The 19,979-nt window shown below is 41.4% G+C and overlaps 1 protein-coding gene across 2 annotated transcripts in view; it reads right to left on the minus strand.

Moving 5' to 3' along the window:
- PDSS1 (decaprenyl diphosphate synthase subunit 1) overlaps positions 1-19,979 on the minus strand; it is a 40,707-nt gene that overhangs the window by 19,915 nt on the left and 813 nt on the right. For both annotated transcript variants that reach the window (XM_037037234.1, XM_037037233.1), the window contains exons 2-7: positions 14,241-14,305; positions 13,642-13,762; positions 10,955-11,085; positions 4,987-5,128; positions 2,113-2,224; positions 1,911-2,020 (exon numbers count right to left, since the gene is read on the minus strand). In XM_037037234.1, coding sequence (XP_036893129.1) covers positions 1,911-2,020; positions 2,113-2,224; positions 4,987-5,128; positions 10,955-11,085; positions 13,642-13,762; positions 14,241-14,305 — 681 coding nt within the window. The remainder of the gene's footprint in view (positions 1-1,910; positions 2,021-2,112; positions 2,225-4,986; positions 5,129-10,954; positions 11,086-13,641; positions 13,763-14,240; positions 14,306-19,979) is intronic.

Here is a 19,979-nt window from a genome sequence, read left to right on the forward strand (position 1 = left end):
TGTCCTGTATGGTCCAGTGGTACAGCCTCCTTTATTACCCAAGCCCGGCACTCCAGGTGCACCTACTGCATAGGCTGTGTACATCTTCCTAGGGTAGCTGAGCCTTGACTGTTGTTGGTATGTCCAAGGTCAGCCACCACCTGTGTTGTCTGGGGTCAGACAGAATGAGCTACAGAGCGATCTGCAGTTGGCCGCTACATGTGCTGGGCTTGGAGGTGCCCAGGCAATGCCAAGCTGGGAACCAAGGCTGGCTGCCATGGTGCCCATTTTAAACAGGTCATTCTTTTAGTTGGCATTTCAGTGTTTATCAAATTTTAATTGGTCTCTCTTTGAAAAAAATTTTGTAATTTCTTGGAAAAAATAGCCTTTTCAATAAAGACAAAAGTGGCTGAAAATGTGGCCAGCATGTTCTACATAATTCACAGTCCTTAGGGTTTAAATAGGTCTCATTTAGGAAGAAAATGCCCTCATTCTTTTCTGGTTCACAATTATCCATTTCTTCACACTTTTCCAAATGGAGACACTATGGGCAAGGGATTTTTATTTACCAGAGAGGTGTGAGGAGAAGCTCTTTAACTGTAACTGTGTTAAGAGTGTGTCATGATAGCCCTGGCTATGTGGCTCAGTTGGTTGGAGCGTATGTAACCAAAAAGTTGTGGGTTCGATCCCTTATCTGGGCACATACAGGAGGCAACCAATCTCTCATATTGATGTTTCTCTCTAAAAGCAACGAAAAAAAGTCCTCTGGTGAGGATTAAACAGAACATCGTGACAGCAATTGACATTTGCCCCTTACAGGTTTTCTTTCCTGTTGCTTTAATTACAAAGGGCCATACTTGCCCAGGTTCTATCTATTACATCTGTTAGGCCGAGACACGCTGTGGGTGTAATGTCACGGGCAGAGCCCTTATTTATGGGGTAGCACGACACCACACATTTTACTCTACAGATTCAAGATAATGCTGAGTTTAAAAAAAAAGTATGTGGAGAATAGTGGGAAGGCTAAGGAGAATGCCAAGGGAAAAAAAGTTACAGTTCACAATTTATATCCTGAAGAAAATGGCCTGTCCATATTCCATGTAAAAAATAATAGGAGGAACTGCTACTCCTAAAAAAGGAGACAGCACTAGTACCACCCAATACTATAGTTACACATTTTCTCCTGGGTAAGTATTGTATTTAAGAACATAGCACTTCATAACTTTTTAAAGGTAAAAATGTCAGAATGTGTGTGGGACAACAATCATGAGAAGAATTATTCATAAGTTACCCAACGTCAGATAGATATCAGTCAGATAACTTATGAATAGAATTATTCATAAGTTGTCCATTGTCAAACATTGGTTATAGGTGCACCTGGAGTGCTGGGCTTGGGTAATAGAGGAGGCTGTACCACTGGACCATACAGGACATCTACTACACTGGCCACTCTACCAAGCCTGGGAGATGGAGCAGCTCTATCTGACACAGAAAGGAAACACAGGAAGGCTGCCAAAATGGGAGAGACAAACAAACATGGCCCAAAAGAAAAAAGAAAACAGAATTCTAGAAAAATAAACAAAATGGAGATAAGCAATCTACTAGATGCAGAGTTCAAAGCATTGGTTGTAAGGACACTAAGGTAACATAGTTTGAAAATTAGATTTAGAAAATTTGAAAGCTTATTTTGATTAAACTCTTGGGGGGAATGATGAAAAGTGAATGTCTGCATAGCAAAAGAACATAGAAATATGAAAACTATAGTAGTGCCCCCCCCCATTTGGGGATTAATTCTTTTCTCAACAACCTCTTGGTGTTTTGGTTACTATTTTAAAAGTTCTTTAGTGAATTTTTTTCTAGGAGCATTAGATTCCAAGAAAGAGCTGTGAGGCTTTTTTTTTTAAACTCAAAAAAAGACAGAACGTACATACTGCTTTACAACTGTTGGCTATTAGACTCGCGGTCTTCTTAAAGGTCTTTTCAAGGTAGTGTGCAAATCTTTCATTCTCATTCTCTTTTGACCCGAGCTGAAGAAATTCACCTATAAAGAAGGAAAAGGGTCATTTGAGACATGGTTTTATTGCCTGGCTAACTCTAAATTGGAATAAAAAAGAAAAGTTGGAATTAACCTACCACGCACCAGATCTTCAATAACCTGGGTTAAAATAGATATAACAGTTGTATTTCCAATTCGTGCCAGAGCTATAGATGCTACCGAAAGAATGAAATCTCCAGCAAGAACAGCCTAGAAAAGAAAAAAAAACTTTTAGAAGTGTCAGAGCAATGGTGCCAACGATGAAGTTGACTTCTCAGAAGATACAAACAGAATGGGAGGAAGGGGTCTTGGATGTAGTCCTTCTTTTTGCTCAGAAGGATTTTGTAAATCTCAGTAGCAGATGTGGGACATTGTTTGACTTGCACTGGCTCTCAGAGCTTACCCAGCCTAGCTCTCCACTTCAGAGATGGCCCTGGGCCCCACCATTAGGCAGCTGCCTTCAGTTTAGTTGTGCTGGACCATCCTCTCCTCCTAAAACCATCTTCTTGTGCTTATGCGCTTACGGCTTCTTCTGCCCCCAAAGTCCTTCCCTTTCTTCATCGAGTGCTCCTTTGCATAATTAGCTCAGATGGCACCTCCAGGAAGTCCACTCAGGTCCCTCAGTCTGATTAGAAGCCTCTTCTCCAGGAGCAGAGCATGAGCCATACAATGCTGTCTGAACGCTTTCCCTCAACCAGTTATTTCCTACTTACTGAACTCCTCCAAGGCTCAGACTGGGAATTATCCCAGAGAAGACTTAGCCCGCCCCACTGCAAGGCACAATTCACACTTTTCTCAGTGACAACTAAACCAAGGAATCTGGGCAATCTCTCTGCAATGTTACACTGTCTCTCATTCCTACACACAATCTTTTTCTTTCACTTAACACTACATAATATTTTTCCAATTTTCTTTAGGTTGTGAGTAAATGTCCATACTGTATTTGTAATTAATTATAAAATAGACATAATTTACTTATACGCTATAATCAAATACATTAACTTGCGTACTGAAAGATATGCCTAAGTGTTATGTTACAGAGTAACTAGTTATAAATGCTTAAGTTCATAGAAATTTTAATTCACAGAATTTTTAAACCACATTTTAAGTTTATATTGTCTGTTGGTTCTCTAGTATCTAAAATTAGTGATGTTCACTATATTTATCAATCATCATTTTATAATTATGACGTGTACACACAGAGACCTGTCCATCTATATCACATCATTGGTAGCAGAGGGCTCAGGTCTCTAGGCTTTTACCTCTTTCCTCTCCTAGCCATGGGGATCCTAGAGGCCGAAAGTTCCAGCATATGGAATTGAAGCCACTAGATTGGGGCTGGGTGAAGTGAGGGGTTAAAGGAAGACAGGCCTGGTGACCCTGACAGGGTAATGGGGGCTCATAGAGGAGTTGGTATATGAATAGGATTTTCTTAAAATCGATAGCATAGTAGCTTTTCTTTTTATTACTGATTTTTAGAGAGAGAGGAAGGGAGGGGGAAAGAGGGGCTGGAGTGGGAGAGAGAGAGAAACACCGATCTGTTGTCCCACTTATTTATGTATTCGATGGTTGTTTCTTGTATGTGCCCTGACAGGGGATCAAATCCATGACCTTGGTGTATGGGAGCAATGCTCTAACTAACTGAGCTACTCAGCCAGCTCTGATATAGTAGTTTTGAGAGGCAGAAAAGGGGAGAAGACTGGCAGGTGGCCCTGTACAGGGCAGGGCAGAGCAGTTTCACACCTCAAAGAGGCAGAGGGCAGTGGGAAAGACGTTCTTTTCAACCACACTCAGAAAGAGGCCCCCCAAAGTGGAGGCAGTCACAGAAGGGACTTGTCAGGGAGAAGACCTTAATTTGTTCTCTTAATCCTCCTCGTCTAAGAGCTCAAATAAGGCTTTAGCACAGGCCCTGAACACAGACAGGAGCTAACTGCAGGACACACCATAAAGTTACCTAGGACTTTTCTAAAACAAAAGTCTACCCTCTCTTTACCAGCGTTCTGGGGTATGGAATTCTGTCACTGGAACACAAAACCTTTTCTGTACAATTTGGAAAAAAAACCTTACAGGTGAAATGGAAGGACTCAATTACACAAAAAAGCCAAGGATATTAAGGCAAAAGTAGCATGTGAAGATAACAATTAACCTATATTTCTTCTTTTAATAAGGCCCATTAGAGGACAGCAGGCCCCAGGCACGGTCGACATGTGAGCAAGGGGAAGGTGAGGAGAGGAAACCTCCTACATGAGTGTTGTGTTTGTGCTGCGGCCTGTGAGGGTGGCGTGTGTGCTGGGAGGCAGCTGCCCCCAGGAGGCCCTCGGAGCTTCACTTGTGTTTGTGCAACTGCGTTCCCATTCTTCAACCATGATTTAATGTCCTCGGACAAAATGCTCCACTTTGCACACCCTTTTGAAGAAATGCTAATAGAATGATACAGAAATATGCTTTAAAATACAGATACAATATATGAACCAATCCCAATTATAGAGCCTCCGTATCAAAAGGTAAAATTTTCATTGTTAAAGAATACCTCTGGTGCATATCTTTCAATTTGTTATTTTAAAACTTTTATTTTCTTAAGTTTTAAAAAAGTTTTATAACACGTTTACATATTGCAGTCAATTAAGTGGTCATAGAACTTAACTGAATCTGAGTAATTTGAGCCCAAAAGTACAATGTGTGATTCTACATGACATACAATTTTTGGAAAACTACAGAAATTATTTCCCTATAATCAAAAGGTATTCTATAGAAAACAGAGAATAGCCCGAAATATTATTTATTTGTCTATGGTATTATCTATCATCAAATATCTGTATAAATAGAAGACATGAATACTATTTTGAAAGTTGGAAGACCACATTTGAGGAAGCATAATTTTTTAATGAGACAAAACTGAAAAATAAATGTAATCCAAAGAGTGTGTGATTTCATAAGAAAGATAAAACAAAACAACAACAACAAAAACATACCTTTTTTTCACCCCAGATTTTATTAACTGTGTGTTTTCCTCTCCGAGAACTTGCATCATCAATGACATCGTCGTGAACCAGACTGGCAGTGTGGATCATTTCTGCAATTAAGGCTATGGCGCGCTGGCTGGCTTGCACATCTCTAGTTAACAGAAAGTAATGCTTTTTAACAGAGACGCCGCCTACAACCTTCTCAGCAATCATCTTGTGAAAACTGGACATCGGATCTAGGACAAAGAATTTTATTTCTCTAAGAGAAACCGTAGAAAAACTCTGGCTTCCCTACAGAGACATTTCTATCACTAGGATTACATTTTGTTTTATGCTAAGATTATGTTTTATGGACACCACATTAATTAAGAGAGAGAATTTGTATGGTCAACAAGAAAAAGAGAAAAACAGCAGAGGTATCTGGCCATCGGGCTGAAGAAGCATCTTTCTGTCTTATACTAGTGGTCTTGGTCAGGTGTCAAGTTTACAATTAGGTTACAATTAAATTCCAGGGGTGGAGGGGGAAGACAGGTGAGAAGCATTCCAAAAAAGTGTTATTAGAGAACCCGCAGTCACTATGTTCAAAAGTTTGCACTCTCTTAACTGTTTAGCAAGAAGACCTCGATGACCAAGACAGACAGAGTTTTGGTTTAAACTTTCTTCTGATTTATATTTAAACTTTATATTAGAAATTTCTACTTTCACTTCCCAGATTTAAACCAACTACAGGATAAACACTCTCAAGAAGATACGTAGATGTTGACTTTTACAGGGAAAAGGGAATGGCCCCCAGTTCCTTTTTAATCCTCATTATCACCATCATCATCTATGAGGATTTTTAAAAACGGACTTTCACGAAAATCAAACTGGGGAAATAGTCCACTGAATTCTTTGAGCCCAGAACATATACCTGACTCAGACATGTTAACCAAATGCTTCACTTACTTCAATAGCTTTACTTTTCAAATATCATTAAGACAACTCTTAAAGGGGAGAAAAGTAAGAGGGGTACTCAAATATGACTTTTTCTAGAAAAACCTAATGTGAACAGATGTAAAAGATACAAGTGCTCATTCTGATTCCTGAGACCCAGCAGAAAGCAATGAAAAATGAAGTGTAGCTACATTAAAGATGTTGGACTTTAACTATAAACACTAAATCAGCATGAAAACATCTCCTGATCTTGCTTTAAATGTAATTGTACAATATGATGGCTTGCTGGCTCCTCTGACCTAAGATTTTAGAACTAAATCTCAGAACCTTACAATAGCTTTTAGCTCAGAAATCAATTGTATGTAAAGGATGCTCATTATCTATTAATATGTTACAATCATAACAGTTCTAAGTACTTCCAGATCACAACACATTTTTTCAAGAGGGAAAGAGTAAAGGAAAGAGGGTAGGGGCAAGTCTTCATATAAAACCACTCTCTTAAATGACAGAATGGACGTTCGGGTGGCTTCTACGAGCCTGTTCTGAATCTCTTGGTGAGACCCGCACAGAAGCTACAGTGGGAAGCTTGGACCTTAACTATTTTTCAGATATATTTATTGGGCCCTATCTTATTTGAATTGAATGCACAGGAAAAGATACAGACTTTTACAGTTTTGTTTTTTTAAATACAAAGGCTATTTTTTAGAATATTTTCTCAGTTGGATTTCGGTCTAATAAAATATATACTTCCTACTGGTTAGTCGTGGAACTTACCTTAAACAAACTGTTAAAGCCTCTAGCCTGTCTCCTGCATTCCTACACTGGGTACCACTTCCATGACCACAAGCTATGTCAGCAGATAGGGGTTCCTCACTGAGACACTAGGAGTTTTATGAAGATGCCAAAACAACAAAGATATCTTTAAATAGTTTAAAATTTCACAGACACTGTAAGTATATGAAAATGCCATTTTGCATGGCTAAATTCTTGACGGATGAGAAAAAGATTCTTGCTTAGAATGTTATCTGGCATTGTGATCCAGTCCCTACGTAGAACAAACATTGCATTTTAGATACTTCATTATTTTATCTAATGTACTTTTCCCGACACAATTAGGTCTTAATGTGTGTCAGCTTATATCTGAACAATACTGCAGCTGCTTATCCAGAGCACAGCATAATGATGGGGCAGATAACTAAAATCTACAGACTACAGAAAAATCTCACATGATCTTTAAGACGAACTCTCCAAAGTGCCCACTGAGTCGTGCCTTCAAGAAGCTGGACACCATTTCTACTTCCTGCTGTGAAATAGCCACCACTCCCTCCCAGCTTCCTAGAGAGGTGCTAAGAAAAGCCAGGCAGGAGAGACAGTGTGAGAAGAGGGGGCCCTGCATCCTGCAGGCTGGCTGTATCCTCTGTACATCACACCTGCAAGAGCATGGTGTGATTCACACCCTCAGCACATTTGTCTTTTTTTCACTAGATTTAAAGACAAGACTTTTATGATGAATAATCTGAAGCACAGATAAAAAAAGATGTAAGAATATAATGACCTGCCTTGTATACTTCAGCCAGCTTACATGTGATTTAAAAAAATACTTTTTATCCCTATTCATACTAATACATAATGTGAAATCTGAAACAAATTACAAGGAAACCCCCAGTGAGGACAAACTGTCTATTAAAAAAAACAAACCTTGGCAATATATTACGTGATTTGGAATAAAGGAGATAAGCAAATGTATTTTAAAAGTTCAAAAATTTCACTTTAACAACAGAAACAGAGAAACTTCTATTCCCAAATCTGGAAGTTATATATGAACAGAGTTCTCAAGTGGCATACAAAAGGCTCTATTTCTACTCCAAATGTTCTTCTGTTTCTCTCTCCTGACAATTCTAAAAATAAGGGCTTCACTTTGCTCATTGGAACTCTGACAAACTCAGTGTCTCTTACATGTCTATCCCTGGTCCACTTGGCTGGAACTAATATTCTTTAAAATGCAGACTGAGGCTCAGACACAGTGAATCAGAATTGCTAACGGTGGGGCTCAGGAACCTGCATTTTTAAAACGCATGCCAGGTGATTCCGATGCACAAAGGTTGGGGAACACGGCTATTCAGTGGGAGCATTCATTTAATTTACTGTAAGTCAAATGGAAGCTCTTCTTAAGAGCTCTGGTCCAGGGTCAGCCTTTGCTGGCCCACTGCTGCACCAGCTGTAAAGGGTGGGAAAATGGAATGAGAGTCTGTCCTCTCCTAAAGGTGACCTGAAGGTTGGGGCATCAGTTGAGCGGTCTCATGCTGAGGACCCTCCCAAGTCTCTTCACAGCCCAAGAGCACAGAGGCTCACCTGCTCTGAGAAACACAATCATGGGAGGGAGACCCTTCTCTCCTCTCATCCTTCGCATCTGTAGGAGTTTGGAACTCATCTTTCAAAGGGTGAGTTTGAAAGAATGCGAACAGAACTTTATCAGTTTCGTTCTGAAGAAACTCATTAGTTAAAATGAACACAAGCCCTGTTTGGGGGGCTCACTTGGTTGGAGTGTGTCCCTCACATCTAAAGTCGTAGGTTTGATCCCCAGTTGGGGTGCATACAGGAGGCAACCCATCTATGTTTCTCTACCATACTGATCTTTCTTTCTCTTTCTCCCCTCCTTCCTCTGAAATCAACAAATCTAAATTCCTAGGGTGAGGATTAAAAAAATGCAAATGAAGTCTCTCTCCATTTTTCTCTATACAATCCTCAGGATGCAAATCGCATTTCCCTATTGTTCCCTGGTAAAAGTCCACATTTTGTTTTCAGTATGCTGAACAATACATCCACACAGACTCAAATAGATTTTACCCTTATATGCAACTAATAGACTTGCTACCAGCTTGGGTCCCTAAAGAACCCAGGGTGGAACCTGTTCTTCCTTACCTTCTGCTCTGCTCTGCCAAACCCATACTGTCCTCGGTCTTTCTCAACAAGCAGAACCACACCTGGCCCAGCTTTTCAGAAGCTCCCTCTCCCCCTTTCCTGCTTTAAGTGGCATGTAATTAACAGCTAGATGTTTAGCTCATTAAGAGCCTGACCCAATGGGTCCTTAGGGAGGGACCTTAGGAAGGTCCTCATTCTCAAGAACCTGGAGCTTGGAGAGGGACACAGCTGGGATACTGTACTACTTCCTGCTCTGATCACGGATGGGGAGAACGACACTGCAGCAAAACATTTCTGGGGAGGGCAGTCTTGCACTTACTTTTTGAACTAGCAATGCTTTTTCTGTGCTACATTCTCCCATGTTTTCTGCAATAAGTTTACACAGGGCAGTAAAGCAAACTGAAAAACCTCTCACCTATTGGGACAACAGCTGACGGGAGTTAGAGTGGTGTGGAACATTTCCCTTTCCAGGTTATCTCTGAGGGCAACCAACTGTTTTATGCACTAATCAAAGAAACTTAAAATATAAACACGCATCCTCCCTAGACGAGTTGTTCTCAACCAAGGATGATTCTGTTCCCCAGGGGACATTTGGTGATGTCTGGAAGCCGTTTTGGTTGTCATCACCTGGGGGGAGGGGCACTAATGGCACCTATGGGGTAGAGGGCAGGGGTGCCACTATGTCCTCTGTCAGTGCACATGACAACCCCACCCACCACAAATAACGATGTGGCCCAAAATGTCTGTCACGCTCACACTGAGAAACCCTGCTCTAGACCACATGAGATGCACTCAAGTTGGTTCAGAGGGAGCATTTCTGCTGCTCTGCCTTCTAAGTGGATTGGAAATGAGTACAGTAATGGTTAAAAAGTCACTGCCAGAGATTTCACTGCTTGTCCAAACTATACTGGGCGCTCTTTGAAAGTCTCCGGTGATTGGGAGGTGCCGATAGCAAGGTGCTGTGTTGGAACTGGGGAGGGGGATGCAGCGGCAGGAGGAAGAGAGGTGCGCACACTCAGAAACACCCGTCGCTCACTCTGACAGAATGCCTAAATTCAGTGCCGACAAAGGCATTCATTAAGATACTATCTATTGACAAAAGGGAATAGAACACAAATGTTCGACACTAGGGAAATGTGTAAGTACATTATGGTCTACTGGACTTTCCATCAATAGATCACACGATATAAAAATAACTATAAGGACACTCCAGCAAAATGGTAAACACTTTAAACAAAGCAGAACTCAAAATTATTTATAAATGACTGAGTACAAGAGGGGAGGGGTAGAGGCAATGGCAAAGATGGCTGGCTACATGAGGCAATACGGGTATATCCTCTTTCCGTTGAGGATTTCTTTTAGTATTAAACATTGCAGTTGCTTTAATATTTTAAAATTTTAAATATATTTGCCCTGGTTAGTGTGGCTCAGTGGACTGAGCACTGGCCTGTGAACCAAAAAGTCACGGTTCGATTCCTGGTCAGGGCACATGCCTGGGTTGCCAGCCAGGACCCGAGTTGGAAGCACACAAGGTGGAACTGATCGATGTTTCTCTAGCATTACTGTTTCTCTCCCTCTCTTCCCCTCTTCTCTAAAAATAAATAAATAAAATCTTTAAAAAAATTTTAAATATATTCAAAACTCAAAAATTGAGGGCCACAGTCAAAAGACTTTTTTAAAAAAAGATTTCCCTTTGGCACATTTCTTGAAGCCACGAGAAGACAGGCATTGATGGGTGAGGTGCCCAGAACTATGGCAACGTGTATCACTTTATAACCACCCACCTTTGGACTAACAGGCCCATGTGGAAAAGGATTACATGTGTGCATACATCCTGGTAGCCTAACTTCTGAATCAGAAAACTGCATTTGGCTTTTAGACTTTTTTCTACAATGCCTATTTGCAGCTGAAGTTGTTCTTCCATGGACATGAAAAAGGTGGAGAAGGAAGGTGTTCAGACCAGACTCCAGAATGGCCTTAGTGACTCCAAGTCAGAAGCTACTCATCACCAAGTGAATTCTTAGCTAATGCTATCTAAGCACAGACAGGAAGTTAATGGTAGCCGCAGGAAGGAGGACCTGCCCAATATGATATAACAGAGGAGTGAAAGTAAATGACTCACTGGGAGTTATTATGGTGAATGTTACACGCTCGGGCCATTAGCACCACGATAACTGGTCGAAAGGCTTTTCCTTTTCCATCAAAGTAGTATTCAGCCATTTCCTTAAGTTCTGTTGGAGATATGAGTAGTTCCTAAAATAAAGTTTCTCTGTGTTAATATGGCATCATAGTTGAATAGAAAGGCAACAAGATTTCCTTACCAAAACCTGGATTTGATTTCAGGGTATTAATTTTAATGGAGAAAGTCAACAGTTGAAAAAGGTTCCTATGTGGCCTGGTGGAAAACCTGGCTGCCGTGTAACTGAGCCGCCCCCAGCAGCTCCCAGAAAACAGCAGGACGGGGAGGAAAGCCCGAGGGGGCCCAGCTTGGAAGACGGAGGGGAGGGAACAAAGACAGGAGTTTGGGAGCCTACGAGGTAGGAGGGCAGGCTGTTCTGGGTGGGGAGGCAGAGCTGAGCCTGGAGTAGCGGAGTGGGGTGGGCGGCGTTGGTGAGAAGCAGCAGGACCAAGCTCATAAAGGAAGTCTAAGACGTGATTTGTCTGATGGCCAGGAGCTTACAAATGAGTTGGGGAGACAACACTGTTTTAAAAAATAAATATTCAGTGAATAATGCAGTTGTAACTTGAGGACTATACATTGAGTATTACACTATAAGTTCAAAGCGAGAGCAGTGTGGACTAGAAAGACCCAACATTTCACAGGGGAGATAAGCTTTAATCTGGTATTAAAGGATAAGCAGGGCTTTGATTTGTGAAGAGGATGAGCAGCCTTCAGGCATGGAGGTTTGTTTTGTTTTACCTGCTATTCAAGGACTTGCTAGAATGAATCAGAGCTGACTCCTTAGCAGTAGGAGCTAAGAATGGACCCTGAGGACCCCCCTTGCAGCAAAGGAGAAAACCATACCTCGGGTCACTCATTAACTCACTCAATTACCAACTCGGTGCCAAGTACCGTTGTAAGTGCAGAGGTTATAAAGATAAAGGAGACAGTCCTTGCCTATAAGGAGCTCAGAGTCTAGATGGGGAGAAGTAATAAAACTATAACTGCAATAAAACACAACAGTGTGGCAGGTGCTGTTACCCTAGAACCACACAGGAGGCACCTCTGGCTCAGGCTGAATGAGGTGGGGAGACAGCAAGGTTGATGGCCATGGAGCTGAGGGTGGCCTAACCTAAAGCAGTGCGACCGAAGGCAAGACACGGACCAGGACATGTGGAGGGGAAAGAGAGGGAGGAATGGAGGGTCCTTCTGAGGCTCCTGGGAAAAACGGGAGAAAAGACAATGAGTAGGAGAGATTCAGAAATGGTAAGTTTGAGGCAGTCACAGCCACTTAATGGAGCTGGCAGTGGGCAGTTAGGTGTATTGATTTCTGAGTGACGATTCAATCTGGAATAGAGATATTATTTTGGTGCCATTAAGTATGAAAATGGGTAAGCTGAGGACATGGAGGAGGGACCAAGAGAATCCCAGGGAATGGCAAAACTAAAGGGGGTGTGGCAGAGGGGACAGAGAGGAACCCAGGACGCAGACAGAAGGGCGAAGAATTAGAACAAGGGAAGTGCAGGAAGCCAGGGGGAGGGTTTCATGGAGTGGGAGTGGTCAACAGTGTCCAATGTTAAAAGAAGTAAAGGAAGATAAAACTGAAGTGTCCACTGGGTTTATTAGAAGGGAGCTACTGAAGACCTAGGCAAAGGCAGCTTCAGAGAAGAGGCTGGAAGGAAAGGCACAGTGTGACAGCAGAGTGAATGTGAAGGGGCAAACAGAGACAGCGGTGGGGCATTCTGTGACGGAAGGGAAGAGGTGGAGCACCAGGTCACGGGACAGTCCTTTAAAAGATGGACATGAACAAACTGGAACACCTAAAAGGGATAGGAAAGGGATAGGAAAGGGACAGGAAGAGTGAGAGTCAGCAGATAAAGAACAGGCCACTGTGGGCACTGTTCCCAAGGCACTGGGGATGGAGCTTCACTAGTGGTGAAGGGACCATTCTGGACAGGAAGAGACATTTACTTCATGCAGACGGGCACGGGTGAGACTGTCCATGGCGACAGGGCAGGCACCGAGGGGGGTCCGCCTCATGGAGTCCACTTGGCCTACCAAACGGGAAGTGGGGCTGCTGTGGACACAGCCAGGTGGGGTGGAGGCTGGCGGAGGAGAGATCCTCGAAAGGGGAAGGAAGCCGACGGAGGCATGTGCACATTTCTGGGCACCATTTCAGAGTTCTAGTGAGGCTGGGAACCACTGAAGCTTTGGGGGAGAAAAGCATTTGATGAAGAAAGCCCTATTTGGGGCAGTCGGGCACTGACACGCGGAATTTGACAAGGAAGACGACAGCAGGCCAGACTCCAGAATGGACAGAATGGTCACGAAGGCTCCTATTTCAGTCGTGTGGGGTAGGTGATGCAACTGAAGAGAACACGTTGGCTAACCCACCAGGCAGGCAGGTGCTGCTTGTACCACTGTTTCGGTTGCCCAACTCTGCGACAACCTCTTTCTGGATGGTAACGCATTTCGTCCTCCATACGGCCCTATGGCTGTTGCTCAAATTCTGAAACGGGACATTTGTGCCTATCAGAAATGTTTTTGTACAAAAACTACAAGTTTTTGTACCTATCAGAAACCTGCATTGTGTTTTCCTTAATTCTAAAACCTCAATGTTAGTCCCCAGCATCGTGAAAGCATCTTACCTTCCTAATGTCCTCATACAGGCCTTTCAAGTACCTCCTCCCAAGTGTGAAAGGATCGGTGTATTTCTCACCACTCCAGGTTTTACTACAACAGCATGTGGCTGATGTGGTGTGATGGAGCCTGGGACAAGCACAAATGCACAAAATGTAAACTTGAGGGTTATCATATATTTTTGAAGTAAGAATCATATACACACATGCATATACAGACACAAATAGGAGTCAGGCGATAAAAGATTTAAGCCTAGATACTTGCTGGGAATTAAGCATTAATTCAAAAGGGTCAATATAATTTAGAAAAACATAGAGAATTCTGTTCTTGCTGAATAACCGTAGTTTAAACATTACCAGTTTATTTTTGTAACTAGGGCCTCAAGAACCACAAAATCCAAAGGAAGACAGCCATGTTTATTGTGTTCTGACTTAAGTGTAATTATACCCCCATATTTTGTGAGAGAGATCACACAGAGCAGATATGAATAGCACTTACTTAAAACAACATACTCAATCTGCTGGACTAGCCCCCTACAATTTAGAGTAGACATTTGCTGGCACTTTGACTAATAATTTTAGAGTTGCAATACAGCTTAGAAACTTACCGTGATATACTGTACATATTTGAACAGGCAGATGTTAAACTCTTCACAAGATAAAAATAGGATATCTAGAAAATAAAGGTATTAAAAATTTTGTGAGAATATTCATTAAAAACTTATTACACTAGATAAATAAAAAATCCCATAGAAAAGATGGTTACCAGAGGGGAGGAGGGTAAGGGAAATGGGTAAAAAAGGTGAAGGGACCAAGTACAGATTGGTTGGTAGAAAACAGTCACGGGCATGTGAAGTACAGCATAGGGAATACAGTCAATAACAGTGAGCTAACTATGCATGGCACCAAGTGGGCACTGGAAATATCAGGGGGAACACTTTGTAAAGTATTTTATTGTCTAACCACTATGTTTGTGGTACACCTGAAACTAATACAAAATAATGCTGAATGTAAATTGTGATTGAAAAATAAAATGTCTTAAAATGCAAAAAACAAAAATAAATAAAACTCCCATAATTCATAATAAATATAATTGTGATCCTTTAGTTGTCTGTTATAGGTAGATTGTAAACTTTAGAAAATGATAACAAGTTTCTCTTCCTTATTACAGAAGTAATATTTGTCATTATAGAACATGTAAATAAGAAAAAAAGCAGAAAACAAAAACCATCTATAATTTATCCACACCTCCAAAGAAAGCTGGTTTCCCTATTTATATCTATCTTTGCATACCTGGAAGGTAGTTTTAAAACTACTTCCTTCTATTTAAGGTTGGCCAGAGAATAGTAAAGATTAGTGTTTTTCACACTTTTAAATTCTTACATTGATTTTAAACAAAGAATAATCAAGATTCCAAAAGCATCAGCCCAGATGGTGAAAAGCAAAAAAGATTTCAGTGCTAAAGAGGGAATTTATGTTTACACAAACAGTGTCTATTGTAAGTTATTGTTCCTAAACTTACTTGGAAATGCTACTTCTTTTTTTTATTATTGTATTTTATTATTTTAGTCAGTTTTGGATATGCTACTTCTTGATATGTAACGGCATACAACCAAACAAGTTCGGCAGCACATTCTGATATTAACTCAATCTGAGGTCAAGATCAGAACTTCCAGCAGAGATGGCGATGACAAATGTTAGTTCCAACAATTACTGAGCACCACCACGGTCAGGAATACTGCCAACCTCAAAGAATTCAGGGACACAGTTATTTCAAAAATTACTAATCTAATGTGGTAATGGCTCTTAGAGTATCTGAAGAACATTCTGACAAAAGGGTAAATTTAGCACAAGAAAATAAAACTAATTCATTCTATCAGTAATAAAATATTACAATGTGCTTTGATACTATTTGACCCTCACAACTACTTGCTTTATATACAACCAGAGAACTTGAAGTTGAGAGGTCAAGTCTGGGAACTGGTATACAGATGCACCTCGACTTACAGTGAGGTTATGTCTCAATAAACCCCACCTAAGTTGAAAATGTCACAAGCTGAAAGGGCATTTAATACACCTAACCTACTGAACATCAGAGCTTAGTGTAGCTGGTACTGAATGCATATGACTTTGCACCACTGTAAAACTGAAAAATCTTAAGTTGAACCATCATAATTCAGAGACATCTATGCAGATGTTTACAACATAGTAGTCATATGCTGCGTAACATTTTGGTCAATGACAGGCTTGTTATCTGATGGTGGTCCCATAAGATTATAATGAAGCTGAAAAATTTCTATTGCCTACTCATATTGTAGCACAACATGTCACTCACATTTATGATGATGGTGGTATAAACAAACCTACTGTGTCAGTCATATAAAAATATAGCACAGTAGTAGGCTATATGCTCTAGGTTTGTGCAAGCATACTCTATGATAGTGACATGCATGACATTATCACCTAACAATGCATTTCTAAGAACATGCCCCAGTCATTAAGTGGCACATGCCTGCATATTGAAGGGGAGCAGAGTTTGCCAGCCCAAAATATTGCCTCTTTGGAATGATGAATATTTTTTAGAATCAAAGACTTGGGAAGTGTTGGGAACTGCCCTGCCCGGTTTCAGAAGCTGTAACCCCCCTATGGCTAAGGCTGAGTAAAGAGGCCTTGGGACCAGAAGCTACTAAGACAAAGCTTAATTCCTTGGCAGAGGTGCCACCTCCACCCCCTTTCACTTCACCCTGCTTGGCCCCAGGTGGATGACTGGTTAGCCAATGACAGGTAAAATTCCTCAAAGGAGGGATAACCTAAGACAGGCATGGTTGTGAAGGGGCCCTCAGGGAATGACTGGGGAGGGTATAGAAAAAGGGGGTGATGGACCCTCGCCCCTCAGCTTTGACATAGCCTGAGTTCTCATTCGGCCTGTGAGAAGTCTCCTAATCTCTTGGATGCCTTACTTCCCCTGCCTCCCTTAAGCCTGAAATAATGCCTTAAGCCTGAAACAATGCCAGAGGTGGGTGTAGCCCTGTGCTGGAAAGAGCAGGTTCCCAGGGCAATCAGGCCTAAGAAAGAACGCATAAAATCCTGTGAAACCTGCTTTGTTAATACCCTCGATTTAAATGGTAAGAGTCCAAGCCTTAAATGAGTTTGTTTCCCCGAAGTTTTATGGCCCTTTAGATATCTGACCCTGACTCAAAATAAGCCCTCAGAGTTCCCTGACTGTTATCTATTGTTTGATTACTGCCTGACAATGATTGATGAGCTTTACATATATGCTCTGTATTCCTATGCAAATTAAATCCAATAAAAGCCCATTGAGGAACAGACTCCTGGCCCTTCTCCTTTTGAAAGATCAGCCACCTTTCCTCCCCAAGCAGATCACGTCTTGGTAGACTTCTTCTCATTTGTGGCTGACAGAGGGGGCTCTGCAGGTGGAGGTCCCCGCCCACCGCCACCATAGGGAAGAACCTTTACTCTTCCCCCAACTAAAGATTTTAGATAGAGGACCTGCTCCAGGAAGTGAACTATCATCATAGATAACTATGGCTTAATATGAACTAGGTGTGACAGATGGGCAGGCCCTCCCTGTGTTTCATCGTTAAAGATGGCCCAGCCAACGTCTGTCAGTTATTCACCTTTTTATCTCCACATGAGTTGCATTCATCCCTCTTGCAGCCCCAAACCGCTACTCTCCTTTTTCTCCTCAGGTCTTCTGGCCCCATATTCTTATGGAATGCCCATATATAATACATAATTAAATTTGGTTATTTTCTCCTCTTGATAGGCTTTGAAAGCACATAAATCAGGGCAGTAAAAATAGTTATTCTGGAATAATTAGGATTGGGTTTTCTTTGTTTCATTCCTTTTTTGCTTATATTTTCTGATTTTTCTCTAGTGAACAAGTATTGCTTTGGACATATTAAAATGATAATAAAGTTTGACTTTGCCAGGCAGGCAGGGCCAAGGAAGATGGCCTGAGTGCTATTCTTTGCACCACAGCATTACATAGTCATTAAACCAATAGGCACATTTATGGTGTCCCAAGCAATTACAATAACCCAAGAATACAAAATCCTAACCTTCTTTTGATCTTACCGTTATATGACACTTAACCTACTTTTTGTCAGTCTTCATGGGCAATCATTTCATATAAATTCAGTATTCTATTACAATATTTACTCACTATGAGACCTAACCTTTAACCTGAGTGAAGAGTTAAAATTACACAGCTACGACAGAGTGCTCTTAATCATCAGGCAGCATGACAGTTGTTAAAAGCACGGTCTTTAGAAGACGGACCTCGGTTCAAATCCCAGTGTTTCCTGGCTCTATTACCTTGTGACATCTTTTTGATAATACTTACTCCGAGAGAGATGCTGAGATTGATTTAGAGGGTATATGTAAAGCTCTGAGCTTAGAGCTTAATACTCTGCATACCTTTAATATAGTATCTATTCAATCAAGCTATATTTCTGCTTTAGGACTATCTCAGGGCAATGGTTTCCAATGTAGTGTTAGAGATATTCAAAAGAGCATTACAGTAGCCCCTCATCTGCGGGGGATACATCTTGGATACCCGAAACTGTAAATAAGAACAAACCCTATAAAATGTTATGTTTTTCCTATACATATTTATCTCTTTACATAAAGGAAGCAGTTTACAGCTTCTCTTTGGCATATCTGAATTGCCAGCATCACTACTCCTGTATGTTGGGGTCACTACTAAGTGAAATAAGGGTTCCTTGAACACAAGCACTGCAATCCCACGGCAGTCTCACCGGGAGGTGAGCTCAGTGACTAATGGGTGGGGATACACAGCAGGGATATGCTGCACAAAGGAAGGATTCACACCCTGGGAGGGACAAAGCAGGACTGTGCGAGATTTCATCAGACTACTCCGAATAGTGCAAAATTTAAAATTTATTAAGTGCTTATTTCTGGACTTTTTCATTTAATATTTTTGGACCATGGTTGAGCACAGGTATGTGAAACTGGAACACAAAACTGTGGAAAAAGGGGGACTATTGTAAACTGGAGCTGAGTCACTCAGTGTGCCAACATTTGCACGAGCCAAAAGCAATTGTCCAATTCCGATTTTGTTCCCTGTGATTCCATCACTACTCTCCTGAAAGCCAACCTTGCCTCCTATGAATTTACTTTTTAAAAAAGAGAAAATGCAGAATAAGAATCAAAGACATACTGACAAGTGATTTGGCTCGATGTAATGCACACTGGTTTTGCCTGATTACAAGGCTTATTAACACTACCAATGGAGAAGTTGGGAGAAGGTACCTGCGTCAGAAAGTACCAGAGCAGTGTTAGAGAGCTGGAGGTGGTTTTATTATTGTTGCTTTGTGTCCCCAAGGCTAACCCTATCAGGCCCTGAGAGACCTGAACTAGCCGAAACACACGCCTGAGGCAGACAGCAGAAGGCTAGTGCACTAATTTACAGCGAAGGACACCATGGACATACAAACCAGAAACACAAGGCACTGGCAGCCTCAGTACAGTCCCTCCTGTGGTCCCTAAGGTGCATCCTCCTCTCCAAAGCAGCCTTTCTATCACCGAGAAAGTTGCTTGGATGGCATGTAATTACAAAGAGTCAAAGAAAGAAGTATCCAGTGGCATTATATGGTGGGTGCATCCATTCTCCAAATGATATCCTCATCTGTGGTCCTAGAAACTTTTGGAGTCTGGTTAGAATGCTACTTAAATGAATCCTAGCAAAGTCCTGAGGCTCTTTGCCCATTTTCTCCCTTTACTGTCGAGTTTCTCTGCTAGTCCAGCTGCCACTGTCTTGCCAAATGTCCATTTTGGATAAGTTGTGATATGTATCCACTATAGTGCAAAGTAGACACGTATAAATACTACCTATTTAGTATTGGTAAATAATGTTTGATGATGGGTACATGGGAATTTAAAGTGTACCAAATCTGACTGAAACACAAAAAACCTAAATTCAAACGAACTTAAAAAAAAAAGTAAGCCTTGACAATGAGAACTGAACACATACAATTACTATGTGACTAAAGAGTCTGTGAAAAGAACAGTGAATTCATAGGCTCTGGGCAGTTATGCTAAACAGTATGGGCCTAAGGCAGGTTGAGAATTAATCACCACAAAGTGCAGAAAGGACTCCTAGTGACACAGAAACATGTCAGTTTACCAGGGCTAAACTGACAGAAAAGGGAGAAAAATGAAATTGGGTCCATAGGCAGCAGGAGAGAGAATCAAAGAACCACGGTCAGTGCTTGAGATTCTGACTCTAATTCAAGAAGTCAAAGGTCAAATGACAGATAACCCCAAGGGTCTCTCTACTTGCCATCCTCAGGGCTTTTCTCCTT

This window comes from Sturnira hondurensis, unplaced genomic scaffold (assembly GCF_014824575.4).
Source record: "Sturnira hondurensis isolate 20B ecotype Veracruz unplaced genomic scaffold, ASM1482457v3 Scaffold0022910, whole genome shotgun sequence".
NCBI classification, from domain to species: Eukaryota; Metazoa; Chordata; class Mammalia; order Chiroptera; family Phyllostomidae; genus Sturnira; species Sturnira hondurensis.